This window comes from Aulonocara stuartgranti, assembly GCF_965226115.1.
Source record: "Aulonocara stuartgranti genome assembly, chromosome: 3".
NCBI lineage: Eukaryota > Metazoa > Chordata > Actinopteri > Cichliformes > Cichlidae > Aulonocara > Aulonocara stuartgranti.
In genome coordinates, this window is record NC_138941.1 from 18595586 (window position 1) to 18609560 (window position 13975).

At 42.6% G+C, this 13975-nt stretch overlaps 2 protein-coding genes across 3 annotated transcripts in view; both read right to left on the reverse strand.

Moving 5' to 3' along the window:
- LOC309700493 (uncharacterized protein) overlaps positions 1–13975 on the reverse strand; it is a 2098293-nt gene that overhangs the window by 306376 nt on the left and 1777942 nt on the right. The window lies entirely within an intron of this gene.
- LOC309700563 (protein NLRC3-like) overlaps positions 1–13975 on the reverse strand; it is a 69411-nt gene that overhangs the window by 54532 nt on the left and 904 nt on the right. For both annotated transcript variants that reach the window (XM_082524173.1, XM_082524174.1), the window contains exons 2-5: positions 9198–9329; positions 9012–9113; positions 8147–8248; positions 5476–5589 (exon numbers count right to left, since the gene is read on the reverse strand). In XM_082524173.1, the coding sequence (XP_082380299.1) occupies positions 5476–5589; positions 8147–8248; positions 9012–9113; positions 9198–9286 (407 nt within the window). In that variant the 5' untranslated portion in view covers positions 9287–9329. The remainder of the gene's footprint in view (positions 1–5475; positions 5590–8146; positions 8249–9011; positions 9114–9197; positions 9330–13975) is intronic.

Consider the following 13975-nt stretch of genomic DNA (forward strand, 5'->3'; position numbering starts at 1 on the left):
CATGTCAGTCAGGGTCTTGGGCAGCCCTCCTCTCTGCTCTGTAGTCAACATGTGCTCCAGAACTGTAGCAGTGATCCAGCAGAAGACTGGGATACTACACATGATGTGGAGGCTCCTGGATGTCTTAATGTGGGAGATGATTCTGCTGGACAGCTCTTCATCACTGAATCTCCTCCTGAAGTACTCCTCCTTCTGGGCGTCAGTGAAGCCTCGTACTTCTGTTAGCCTGTCAACACATGTAGGAGGGATCTGATTGGCTGCTGCGGGTCGGGAAGTTATCCAGACGAGAGCCGAGGGAAGCAGATTCCCCTGGATGAGGTTTGTCAGCAGCTGGCTGACTGATGACTTCTGTGTGACATCAGACAGCAGCTTCCTGTTGGTGAAATCCAATGAAAGTCTGCTTTCATCCAGGCCGTCAAAGATGAACAAAAGCTGAGAGACAGCCAGCTTCTCTGCTGTGACCTTCTGTAATGTTGGATGGAAAACATGGAGCAGCTCCAGAAGACTGTACTGCTCATCTCTGATCAGGTTCAGCTCCCTGAATGAAAGCAGAACCACCACACTGACATGTTGGTTCTCCAAGCCCTCTGCCCAGTCCAGAGTGAACTTCTGCACTGAGAAGGTTTTTCCAACACCAGCCACGCCGTTGGTCAGAACCACTCTGATGGGTCTCTGTTGGTCAGGTAAGGCTTTAAAGATGTCCTGGCACCTGATTGGAGCGTCATGGAGGGCGTCCATCTTGGAAGCTGTCTCCAGCTGCCTCACCTCATGTTGGGTATGAACCTCTTCACTCTGTCCCTCTGTGATGTAGAGCTCAGTGTAGATCCTGTTGAGGAGGGTTCTACTTCCTGTTTCATCACTTCCTTCAGTCACACGTTCACATCTCCTCCTCAGACTGATCTTATGTTCATCTAAAACCTCCTGCAGACCAACATCTGCTGAAAGAAAGAAAAACAATGAGACTAAAGAGAAAGAAAACTCTTCAATGTCTGAACAACACAAGAAGTCCAGTTTTCAGAAATGAGTCCATCAGCAGACAGATGTTCAGTCTTACTTTGTACACAGCTGCTCTGACTGGCTGTCTGCAGTCCAGCTCTGCTTCTGGATCTTTCTCCACACTGTGCAGAAGCTCTGATGGTGACACAGAAAAGTCAAAGTGGAGATACTTCTGTCCACCTTTGATTAGACTCATTATAAAAAGGAAAACAAAGTTTGAACACACTCATGTTTCCAGTTCACTGACTTACATTTATTCCATGGACACTCACTCTAACCTGAACCACAGCTACAACCCAACATTGTTGAGGCCTCATCTCCTCCTTTCCTGACTGTAGAGGTTAAATATGCAACAACCAACAAATAAAAGAATTTGGTTCATTTCAAAGAAATTCACACGGTGACCAAGTAAAGTAACCGTAGTAAAGGAGACAACATCCCGTTGATGGTGGGATTATTTGAAAGATTTGCTTTAGTCACGTCACCAAATGCAGTTGAACCACCCGTGGATCCATGTTTGACCATTCTACCACTCTGAGCTCTGCTTTTTAATCATTTTATTATTATCATCATTCATTTATTCATTCTTTGGAGGGGGGCTATTTCCTAATGCCGCCCTAATAAGCTGATGTTCAAGGGGAAATATAACAGAAACTCTTTCAGTGTTATTCATTAATAAATTAACAGATAAACTGTGAAGAAGAAAAAACTGAGATTTAAAGGAGAGAGTGAGAAACTTGATCATCCATCCTCATAATACATGTTCATCAGTATCTGCTGTGACCATACTGCAGTAATAACTACAAGTCTACATTTCTGTGACTGTTGATCAATCACAGCAGGAATCTGAGCTCATCTCTGCACACAGAGCAGCTTCAGCTCTGGGATAAACTGCTCGCTTCACGTCCTTCTCAGCTCACAGACACTCATCCTGATATTTTCCTTTAACATTTGATGGTATAATTCATCTGAGTTTACACTTTATCTGCATAAATACAGAAAAACAGACCCAAACACCATAAACCATCAGTTTCACCATGTAGAATATATTGTTGTTTCCTTTTAATTCAGAGAAAAACTCTGATTTGGATTTTCTCTGTTCTCTTTGCCACAGCCCATCCCAGCAGCAGCTGAAGCAGCTGACTGTCACAACACTGAATAACACTTTAGGAGGAATTTCAGAGGTCAGTAAAGCTCCAGGTTCAACATCAGTTAATTAATCATAGTTCATCATAAATGTTAACCTGGCTGGCACACATGTTAATGTTAGCCATTTAAATATTAGCAGTTAGCTGAGGCCACAAGAAGAAGAGGCCCTAGAAGAACAATGGATGATAAGATTAGATTTTCAAGACTAGGCAGAGACGTGTTTTCCTTTACTGTCTCTTACAGAGGAGGGAGCAGATACCAGACGAGGTCACGGAGGTACGGGGAGGATTCGCAGCAGACAGCAAGACTGCCACGTCCATGCGAGAGAGCGATGGCTACGATAATCTCTGTTTTTAAGATAAGATAAGAGATAAGATAAGATAGAACTTTATTAATCCCTCGGGTGGGTTCCTCTGGGAAATTCGACTTCCAAAAAGCACAGCAACGACCGAAGTTACAGTTACAGAATTGTTTTATTATATATATATATATATATATATATATATATATATATATATATATATACATACACACACACACACACACACACACACGCACGCACACACACATATAAATACAGAGACAGATATAAATAAAATATACAAAGGGGATAAATAGAATAAATAGGAATAAAAAATAAAATAAAAATACAATGTCTCCCTATATAATGTTGTACAGCCCATGTGAGGGTTATCCTCTCTGTGAACCAGATGCTTGATTTCACACAGAGGTCCACCAACTGAATTTGATCAGTTATGGAACGATTTACCTCGACAGGCTCCTTCACTCGCTGCTTTTAAACCTCCTTTAAAACACACTTTTACTCCCTGACCTTTGACCCAGTGTGACATGTTGACTCACTACCTCAGACAGCTTAAAAATAGTCTTTTTGTTTTTTGGTGCTGCCTAAAAGAACCGTGAAATATCTGTCCTATATACAGTTATGTTCATATATTTTTGTGCTACATCAGGAAACTCAAAAACATAGTTTTTAATATTTTAATCCTTATTTTTAAAACTTTTTTTGTCATTTTTCTGAATAACACTTTAGGAGGAACGTCTTGATGCATTCTCAATCATCCAGGAAAGTAAGTCTCCAAAAGTTGATTCTCTTCATCTGGACGTAGCGTAAATGTGTCCCAGCTGGACTTTTGTCAAAGCTGGAAAGGCTCCTAAAGAAAGTTCCAGTCGATCCAGGAGAGAAGGACAACCGCTGCCTAAGAGAAAACCTGTAGCTATCCCATATGTGTCAGGAGTGTCGGAGCAGCTGAGTCGCATTTTTTCTAAACACTGGGTCTCTGTGGCTTTTAAACCCCAAAACACGCTGCGCCAAAAACTGGTCCACCCCAAGGATCGGGTCCCCCGACACAAACAGAGTAACATAGTGTAGCTGTTAAGTGCAGGACGATTGGCAGGATTTATACATCGGGGAAACCAAACAACCTCTGGCTACAACACAGAAGAGCCACCTCGTCAGGCCAGGACTCTGCAGTCTATTTACACCTACAGGCCAGTGGACACTCTTTCAATGATGAGGATGTAACATCCCGGACAGGGAGGAACGCTGGTTTGAGGGCGGAGTCAAGGAGGCCATTTACGTGAAAAGGGAAAGACCATCTCTGAATTGAGGAGGGGGCCTAAGGGTACATCTGTCACCATCTTACATGCTGTGATTGCAGCCATTCCCCAACTCTCTGTGAATGGTACTCATGACCATTGATCAGTGGTTGTTGATCAATGGTCATGAGAATTGCATAATTAAGATTAAGGAACTGACCTCCCAGCCCATTGTTCCTTCAGTGGGCTGGTTTCAGTCATCATGCAAATGTCCTGTTTATAAGATTGAAACCTGCAGTCAGCTGAGACTGAAGGAGTCACCTGGATGAGAGACGAAATGTTTCTCCCACAAAACGCTACGTCCAGATGAACTGAATCAACTTTTGGAGAAAGAAGTTGAATCAGTATTTCAGCTTTAAGAGGGTATTTTAACACAAACATCAGTCCTTCTACTTAAGTATGTTTGACACTTTGTTTACACCTAAATTAACTTTACTGTTAACCAGTTTTCATGTTTCTGTAATCCACCAGTGTGCTCATGCTTTTTTAAGTGAAAACATATTTTTAATGATCAAATATAATTATGTTTGTTATTTGTGGATTTTAAATGTCCTTGACAGAGACAGATGATGATCATTATCCTGCACTGTGGTCTCAGGTTTGGTCGAGCTAGCACAAAGAATGGCTATGTTGAACTTCCTCCTGGGATCTACACTAAGAAGTGAGTCCAACATTAGCAGGGTCTCTTTCCTTTATCTGGATTCACTTTAGCATTCACAGTCACGTGAAGCTTGTTATTAACTCGATAAGTCAACCCAGGGTTTCAGCTGAGCGCTCACATGAAACACATGGTGTTGGCAGCATCTGATCAATCATATTCATGGAGACGTGTATCAGCAACAGAGCAGCTGAGTTTGCAGAAGGAAGTCAAACTAAACCACAGGAACAATATTTGGAGATTACACACATAATAAAATACTAGCAGTAACACAGCTGCTGCAGACAAATCAGTCGTGTGATCGTGTGTGAGAGGAGAAGGACTGTAAAGGAGTTTGTGTTAAAAGCTCTGTATGAATGTGGGAGACTTTGAAGGGCTTTAAAAAGGCCAATATAAAATAAAAGGCAGCAAAATTGCTGAGTGTGAAAGTCACCAGACTTATCAGACCTCTGTGATTAAGACCTGTAAGAACACCTGTTTGTACTTGTTGGCATTATATCAAACACACACGTATATTAAGCCTTTGTTTGAACTCTGGTTGAATTTGTTACTTTCAGACTGTGAAACATCACAGAGGCTGCAGCTGCAGATCTTTTATTCACCTGGAAATTTACTTTAAATGTTAGATGGAAAATGTATTGCTCAGTTTAACCAAAGTAAGAACAATAATCCATAAACATTCATAAAGACAAACATCTCCCAGAACATTGAGCTGCTGAAGTGTCACTGAAGGGAAAAACTATTTGTCCTCCTCCATCCAGCAACACCTGAAACACCTGAGTGGAAGCTCCTCCCTACACTGTGTTTGAAGCAAAGCACAAAGGAGACACCTGCTGGAGCAGCTGGAGTCCTACAGACACTCAGCCTCTTCACTACACAAACACCTCCTACAACATCCACTCTTTCCACTCTGACTGCTGTGTTTGTGGAAACACTCCAACACACACCGCTTCACATACCAACATAGAAATGTGTGAAAAAGAGCTGAGCTGATATTAAACATGAGGATTTATTCAAAAATACAGAGTCAGGAACAACATCTAGACACACATTACCTCTCAGCAGCAGAAGAACAGCCTTTAAAGTTTATATAAAAATCCTTCGACACGTTGCTCTTTAAGGAAACACAGCTGGGTTCAGGTCCAGGAGATTCTGGCCTCTTATTGATCCTAAGAGAAAAACAATAAATGTCACAGCTTCATGAGACAGGAAGGAAAAACTGGAAATATTAAATTAAAGACATGATGAACAATCTCATAAAAATAATGTACTTACTCTTTGTCACATAACAGTCTTTTGTTAAAGTTTACAATAACACCCTTGCTTAGTCTTTGCTCTGTACTGCAGTACTTGCACTGGTTTCACTGGACAAGTCTGCATGTGAATCTACAACTGATCTGACATTGTGGCACAAACACAGTAAACAAACACTACGAGCACCTTGTTTCATGTGCAGTGGCTTTCTTCTCATTCTGTTACTGAACACTGTATGAAAAGCCTGTCACTGCCAGCATCCTTCCAGCCCCACGACAACAAGACCAACTCACATCTTCACAACACCAAGAATTTTTCCCCTTTTCTTTGGAGAAACTGAGAAGCCAATAGGATTGTAGCTCAAACTTGCCCACAGTCCTGCTTCATCACTGCTCACTCCTACCTGTGTTGGTGCTGAGTGGACAGTCATAGCCTGCTGCTAGCATGAATGCTAAACGTACTGCTGTGGATGATCAGCAGAAAAACATGTGGTCAGTTTGACTGTTTGCTGTATTTAAAGTCTTTTTCTCAGTTCGTCTGTATTCAAAGTGCATTCGGGGCTTTAGCTGACAGCTCTTTGTGCTAACAAACTAAACTCTCTTAGTTTAAGCCAACAGACCAAACACAAAGCCTGCTGCTGCCTCCATGGGTTAGCTTGTGTGACTGGTGTTTACACCAATGAAATCTAAATCACACTACAGGGAGTGCAGAATTATTAGGCAAATGAGTATTTTGTCCACATCATCCTCTTCATGCATGTTGTCTTACTCCAAGCTGTATAGGCTCGACAGCCTACTACCAATTAAGCATATTAGGCGATGTGCATCTCTGTAATGAGAAGGGGTGTGGTCTAATGACATCAACACCCTATATCAGGTGTGCATAATTATTAGGCAACGTCCTTTCCTTTGGCAAAATGGGTCAAAAGAAGGACTTGACAGGCTCAGAAAAGTCAAAAATAGTGGGATATCTTGCAGAGGGATGCAGCAGTCTCAAAATTGCAAAGCTTCTGAAGCGTGATCATCGAACAATCAAGCGTTTCATTCAAAATAGTCAACAGGGTCGCAAGAAGCGTGTGGAAAAACCAAGGCGCAAAATAACTGCCCATGAACTGAGAAAAGTCAAGCGTGCAGCTGCCAAGATGCCACTTGCCACCAGTTTGGCCATATTTCAGAGCTGCAACATCACTGGAGTGCCCAAAAGCACAAGGTGTGCAATACTCAGAGACATGGCCAAGGTAAGAAAGGCTGAAAGAAGTCTGCATCCTTCAAGAAAAACATGATTTTCATGCAGGACAATGCTCCATCACACGCGTCCAAGTACTCCACAGCGTGGCTGGCAAGAAAGGGTATAAAAGAAGAAAAACTAATGACATGGCCTCCTTGTTCACCTGATCTGAACCCCATTGAGAACCTGTGGTCCATCATCAAATGTGAGATTTACAAGGAGGGAAAACAGTACACCTCTCTGAACAGTGTCTGGGAGGCTGTGGTTGCTGCTGCACGCAATGTTGATGGTGAACAGATCAAAACACTGACAGAATCCATGGATGGCAGGCTTTTGAGTGTCCTTGCAAAGAAAGGTGGCTATATTGGTCGCTGATTTGTTTTTGTTTTGTTTTTGAATGTCAGAAATGTATATTTGTGAATGTGGAGATGTTATATTGGTGTCACTGGTAAAAATAAATAATTGAAATGGGTATATATTTGTTTTTTGTTAAGTTGCCTAATAATTATGCACAGTAATAGTCACCTGCACACACAGATATCCCCCTAAAATAGCTCAAACTAAAAACAAACTAAAAACTACTTCCAAAAACATTCAGCTTTGACATTAATGAGTTTTTTGGGTTCATTGAGAACATGGTTGTTGTTCAATAATAACATTATTCCTCAAAAATACAACTTGCCTAATAATTCTGCACTCCCTGTAATGTGTCCTCCAAGGTGTTTGGTGGGAGCACTGAGTGAAACATAAGAGCTCTGGTAAAATAACAAACAGGGCTGTGAGAGCAACTGAAGTGATAAAAATACTGTTTAAAGATAAAAAACACTTTGATGTTCTCTCGTCACCTAACAAAGTCCAAACCCTGTGAACTATTTTAGCTTTAATAACTGTGGATTCAGGTATCCTGAACCCATCTTTGGACATTTGTAATTAAATATTTTAAAACTCAATCAAAGATTCCTGATGTGGCTGTTTGGAGAAGGAAAAGAGGGACAAAGTGGAGCATTGAGCTGAGGCTTCATTCACTGCAAACCTACAGTTATGTTTCCTTATTTCTGCTGTTTGCATGTTCACAGCTGAAATAAAGCTGCCTCTTTGACTTCATCCTGTTGTGTTTGGGTCCAATCCTGCCTGCCACACAGCGCTACAGGACAAAGTCTAATATTTTTATCTTTTTAATGAATCTTTGGTCATATTTATCCAGGAAAACACAAACATGTAAAGGAGTCATCACAGTTCTCTGACCTCGTTGGTCCAGGTTCACCACTGAAGTGTGGAGGGTGAGGCATGGACCAGTCACTCCTCACAGACGGACAGCTGGATCCTGCAGACTGTGACCTCTGACCTCTGCAGACACAAACATGTTTTATTCAATGATCAATTCTCTGATAAAGTGATTGAAGCAGCTGTGATCACACAGACTGCAGATAATGCAGCTGTTTCCTGTCAGTAACAGTCCTCTTAGATTAGAGTTCAGCTTTTTACAGGAAAACAAATGTCCCTGAATGCAACAGTGAGACACAGTCTGCCTGTGTGGCTGTGATAGCTGCCGTTAGGAGCGCTCGTGTGTTTGCAGTTAGACGAGGAGATGTTACCATCATGGACACGTTAACAAATCCTGCAGCATCACGTGGCACAAACACTTTGTGTTCCTGTCATCTGCAAGCAACAGGAAGTTCATTAATAAAGGCGGGATGGAGACACGACTGTGATGGTTCTCCTTCATCCAGCTGTTACACACATCTGGGCTCACAGGACGAGCCTTTGTCTAATACAGCAGCTGCTCTCTGAACACTTTTCTGAAGAGGAGCTGCACAAACCTTTGTTTGCTTTCTAGAGCAGCGTATCAAAGTCAAACTACCCACTGCTAGCAGCTGTTTCTATCATAGTTTAGGATCCAGATGTGTGAGGTCTAGATTTACACCTCTGATTAAAATACATAGTTAAAAACAGCCAATTGAGTCCAAATGTGTCTTAAACCAGATAAACTGACAGTTACAGCTGAGCCTGTGTGTCCTTGGAGACACTGCTCTGCTACAGAGATGCATTTTAGAAACCAGGAAACATCAAAATCATTTAAATCAGAGAGTTCTTGTTACTAACAGCTCACCTCTCTGCAGCGGACACAGGCTGGACTTTAAAATTAACGATGTGACCATTAGACGCGTCACTCTTACAGGACACACAGCTGGGTGGAGGTCCAGGCGGGTTCCTGTGAATAATGATGGAGCAGTGATGTGAGTGCTGAGCTGTGACATGGAGAAGAGTCATGGACACTTAGAGATGGTCATCTCACCTCTGAGCTTTGGTCTGGCTCTCATGTTCCCCACACAGAGTGCTTTTAGAGGGAGGGACTCCCTCCTCTCTGTCCTCACACTGATCCATGCTGCTCAATTCACATCAGCTCACACACACTTTCTACCTTCACCTGCACAGGAAACACAAATCAGCCCAGCGACACACTGACTGACCCACTCAGCACCTACTGATTGATTCAGACACGTTTTAATCCCCAAAAGTTGATTCTGTTCATCTGGATGTTTTCAGTGGGAGAAACGTTTCATGACTCATCCAGGTGACTCCTTCAGTCTCAGCTGACTGCAGGTTTCCAACCTTATAAACAGGACATTTGCACAATGGCTGGGAGGTCATGACCATTGATCAACAACCACTGATCAATGGCCATGAGTCCCATTCACAGAGAGTTGGGGAATGTCTGCAATCACAGCATTACTAACCTAACCCTTACCTGGATGATTGAGCATCCAGACACTTTTTAATATTTTACTAATTTCTGAAGCTTTTTACCAACTTTGATCAAATTGGTCTGCTGTCATTTTATTGTTGACAAAAAGAGATTTTGAGTTTGAGTGTTGACGTTTCCATGTGGGACTGTTGCTGCAACACCAGGATGTTACTACAGAATACACTTTATATTGTGAGCACTTGGATGTTAGTCCAGTGGTCCTAAACTGACACACCTGCACCTGGATTCATTCTGACCAGATTTTAGCCCAACAGTGTTTCATACTTAATACATCAGACACAAACTCTGCAGCTGTCATTGTCATCAACTGCTACTATGTAAGGAGTTGTTTTGATCGAAACTATATGTGACGTAGCAGAAATATATATACACATGCAGCTTGTGATTTTTTTTTCAGAGCTGTGGGTGCATGATAGCGCCTAACAGTTCTCCGTTCCCGGGAATGTAAAATAAAGATCATTTTTTGAGTTTGACCACTTTGAGCCCAGTTTTTCTTCGCCGCCAAAAGAATGCAAAGAACTGAATTTAATAAGACGATCAACTGCGCCACAACATTCACGAAAGCGAAAGTAAAAGCGACGGAAGGAAACGCCCAGAGAGGCGTTTGAGGGACGGTCAGAGTCAGGAACCTCAGAAACGCATCAGGCTGGAGTTTAATTCTGTTTTCATCTTTAGAAACATCTGGAAATAGTTATAAAAACGCTGCGTAATAAAGAAAAATAGTGTAGATTAGTTTGAGTTGTGTTTAGCTGAGCTGTGTCTTTAATCTGAAGTTCATTTTGTGGAGGAGCAGCAAGACTTTCAGTGTTACTCTCAGAGAAAGCCTCCCAAATGTCTGTTGTCTTAATAGTGGAATTATCTGGAAAATGAACCAGTTCTTATGAGCTGCTTTTCTGTATGAGCAGTCAAAGCATTTTATACAGCGTGCTTCATTCACACAAGCACTTCTTTTTCTAACAATGACACTATGATGGATGCATCGGAGAGCAAGTCGGGGTTCCACATCTTGCCCAAGGATACCGTGGCGTGCAGACTGGAGCAGCCAGGGATCAAACCTCCAACCTTCCAGTTAGTAATTCTACCTGCTGAGCTACAGTCTGTACTTCCTGAACAACACACCCTCCTTTTGTTTCTTTATTTCCAGTAGCAACCAGGACCATAATGAACCCTGACTCCAACAGACACTCAGGATCCACCTGCCCAGTAAGTCACCCGCTAACTGCAACTATCAGAGCCCTGACCTTCTGCAGAGACGAGTCACACTGAACACAGCAAGTGTCCCTGCTCTCAGATACAAAACCTGCCTTTAAAAGTTCAGAGTAATGAAATCAGCAGTTCTGATTCTAGAATCTGTAGTCTCACACACATGTGCAGAGCACTTTTGTTGTTTTGATTCACATCAGGTGATATTCTGCTGCAAACAACTAATGAGGACATTTTATGAAAGCTTTGAGTGTCCATCAGGATCCTGTAGAAACAGCTTCCATGTCAAAGATCAATATTCTGAATTCTGTTTTGAAAGAAAAAGATTTCTAGAAAATTCTCTAAAGAATTCACCATCTGTTTTGTTTTCTAAAACAGATGGTGTTTTAGAAGCTACCTGGTTTCTCCACCGGTTTTTCTTTATTTTTTTTAAGGAGGTCTGGTTTCCCCACCAGTTTTTTAATTATTCTAAGGAGGTCTGGTTTCTTTGCCAGTTTTTAAGGAGGGTTAAGGATGGTTGCTCCACCGAAAGGAGGTTTTTCCTCTGCCGCTGAGGGCGTTGAGTGTTTGGTTTATCCACCAATATGTAAGGAGGATAGAGCTCTCATTGGTGGGTAAACGCACGTGTGAGCGAGTGCGGGCCAGACGTGGTCTGTGTGAGTGTGACTGATTGTTGTCTTGTAATGGGGAATAAACTGGGTAATTCTGCCTTGAAAGGGGATGGAATACATTGCAAAGTATTCACTGGGCAGCACGTAGTATGTAGATCATTGAAGGAAGAAAGTAATGAATTTGTGCACAAAGCAGATGGAACAGTGAGTGTGACTGTGTCTGACGTCACTGTGTGTGTGAGACACAGAGAGGTGTGAAAGACAAACATCCAAACTCAGCCTGCAGTTCTGTTCTGTGATTCTACATTTGACTATCCGTTGAGTTTGGTGTGCACTTCTGCTTTGTTCAGATGCATTTAGATACATCACCTCCACTCTGGGTGGCTGTAGCTCAGGTGGCAGAGCAGGTCAGCCACTAATCAGAAGGTCGGTGGTTCGATCCCAGGCTGCACCCTGGCTGCATGCCAAATATCCTTGGGCAAGATACTAACCCCGTGTTTGCCTACTGGTGGTGGTCAGAGGGCCCGGTGGCGCCTGTGTCCGGCAGCCTCGCCTCTGTCAGTGCGCCCCAGGGCAGCTGTGGCTACAATGTAGCTTGCTATCGCCAGTGTGTGAATGGGTGGATGACTGAATGTAGTGTAAAGCGCTTTGGGGTCCTATGGACTAGAAAAGCGCTATACAAATGCAGGCCATTTACCATCTCCTGTCTTTCCTTCTCTACCATTGCCTCCTAACTGCGGATGGGCACCGGTATCTGATGTCATTATGGCACCGGGTCTGACATAAACGGTAGTAACCAGACTGAAAAGCAGTGCACATTTTGGTGCTTTTTTTCCTGAGATGGCATACACTTTGGATTCTAGCCAATCATTTTACCTTTCCAGGGATAGTAGGCGGGCCCCGGTACGTATGTTCTTTTAGAGCAGAGCGACAGATTAAAAATGCCCAAGGCTAAGCGGTCAAAGTCTGGCTGTACTTCACAGCAAAAGATGCAAACTCAGCAGCCTGCAACAAGTGCTTTAAGCTGATACTGTGCAAAGGAGGTAACACCTCGAATCTGGTGAAACAGGGAGGCTGTAGCTCAGGAGGTAGAGCTGGTCACCTACTGGTCGGAAGGCTGATGGTTCGATCCCAGGCTCCTCGTGCCAAGTATCCTTGGACAAGATACTAACCCCAACTTGCTCTCCACATTCGGAGTGTGAATGTACTTAGAAAGCACTGAGTACAGATAAAGTGCTGGTGTGATTGGGTGAATGTGGCATGTTGAGTACTCTGGGAGAGTAGAAAAGCGCTATATAAGAATCAGTCTGTTTACCATGAAACACCCGGCGACGCATAGTGTTTTCTTTTTAAAGCCGAGAAATGCACCGTATTTGATAGCTTCCTGCAAGACCTCACACCGAGCACAACTACTGCGGGTGTGGTGCCTGTTATCGGACACGGAGTTAGCAACATCCCCCAAGAACCTGAAGAGGAGAGTCCTGGCCCCTAGCCCTGCCAGAGGAGCAGAAATGATGAGGATGATGACGGCAGCAGCAGCCGTTCTTCTCTGCGTGTGTAGCTTAATGTTGTTTGTGTGTAATTTACGTTGAGTAGGCTAACCACGTTATTACATTAATGTTAGGTGAACAAGCAAACACCGTTGTAGTTACATGCTGCTGTCTTCTTGTTTGATAGAGTGATACCATATATGCCCTATAGCTGCACAAAAGGCTAACATTGTTATCTTTTTACAAAAAAAACAACAAAACATGAGCGGTTTCAGGACAAAGTTTGTGTTCTCCATTCTTTAAGCACCGGTTCCAACCAAAGGAGGTATCTTGTATCAACAGAAAAGGCTAACTTGGTTATCATTTTGCAGAAAAAAAGAGACTGCTAAAAATAAAAACATGAGAGGTTTTTGGACAAAGTTTGTGTTCTCCATTCTTTAATCACTGATTCGAGCACCGATTAAGCACAGGCACTGTTTCAAAAGTACCGGTTTGGCACCGGTATCGGATAAAACCTAAACGATACCCATCCCTACTCCTAACATGCCTCCTTCCTCCTCTTCCTTTTCTTTCAGCCATCAGTAGCATGACAGTCTTATTCATTATGATCCACGCATTTTATTTGGTAAAGCTTTAGTTCAGAAGGCCCTTACTAATGCAACACTCCCCATTTACCCAGGCTGGCACTTGGAGTACACTGGCTTGTGGCCCCTTGTGCCAGCATTAGTGCTTTCCTCCTTTCTGCTGCTCACAATTCACCGATCACACTTTGACTATTACCATTAAAGGCTGCAGAACCTGCGTCTGAAGCCTCTGGTTTAAAAGAGTTCAAATAAATAATCCAGCTATAGTTGTCAGTATTTCCACTGCTGCACAGGAAAAAACTTTATTATAAAATAAATAATAAGAAATAAACTTTATTTTTCAAACACAAGCTTTACACAACTTGTACGTTCACACAAGCACTTTTTCCATGTGTCTAAGTGTTTCCTGTCGAACATTC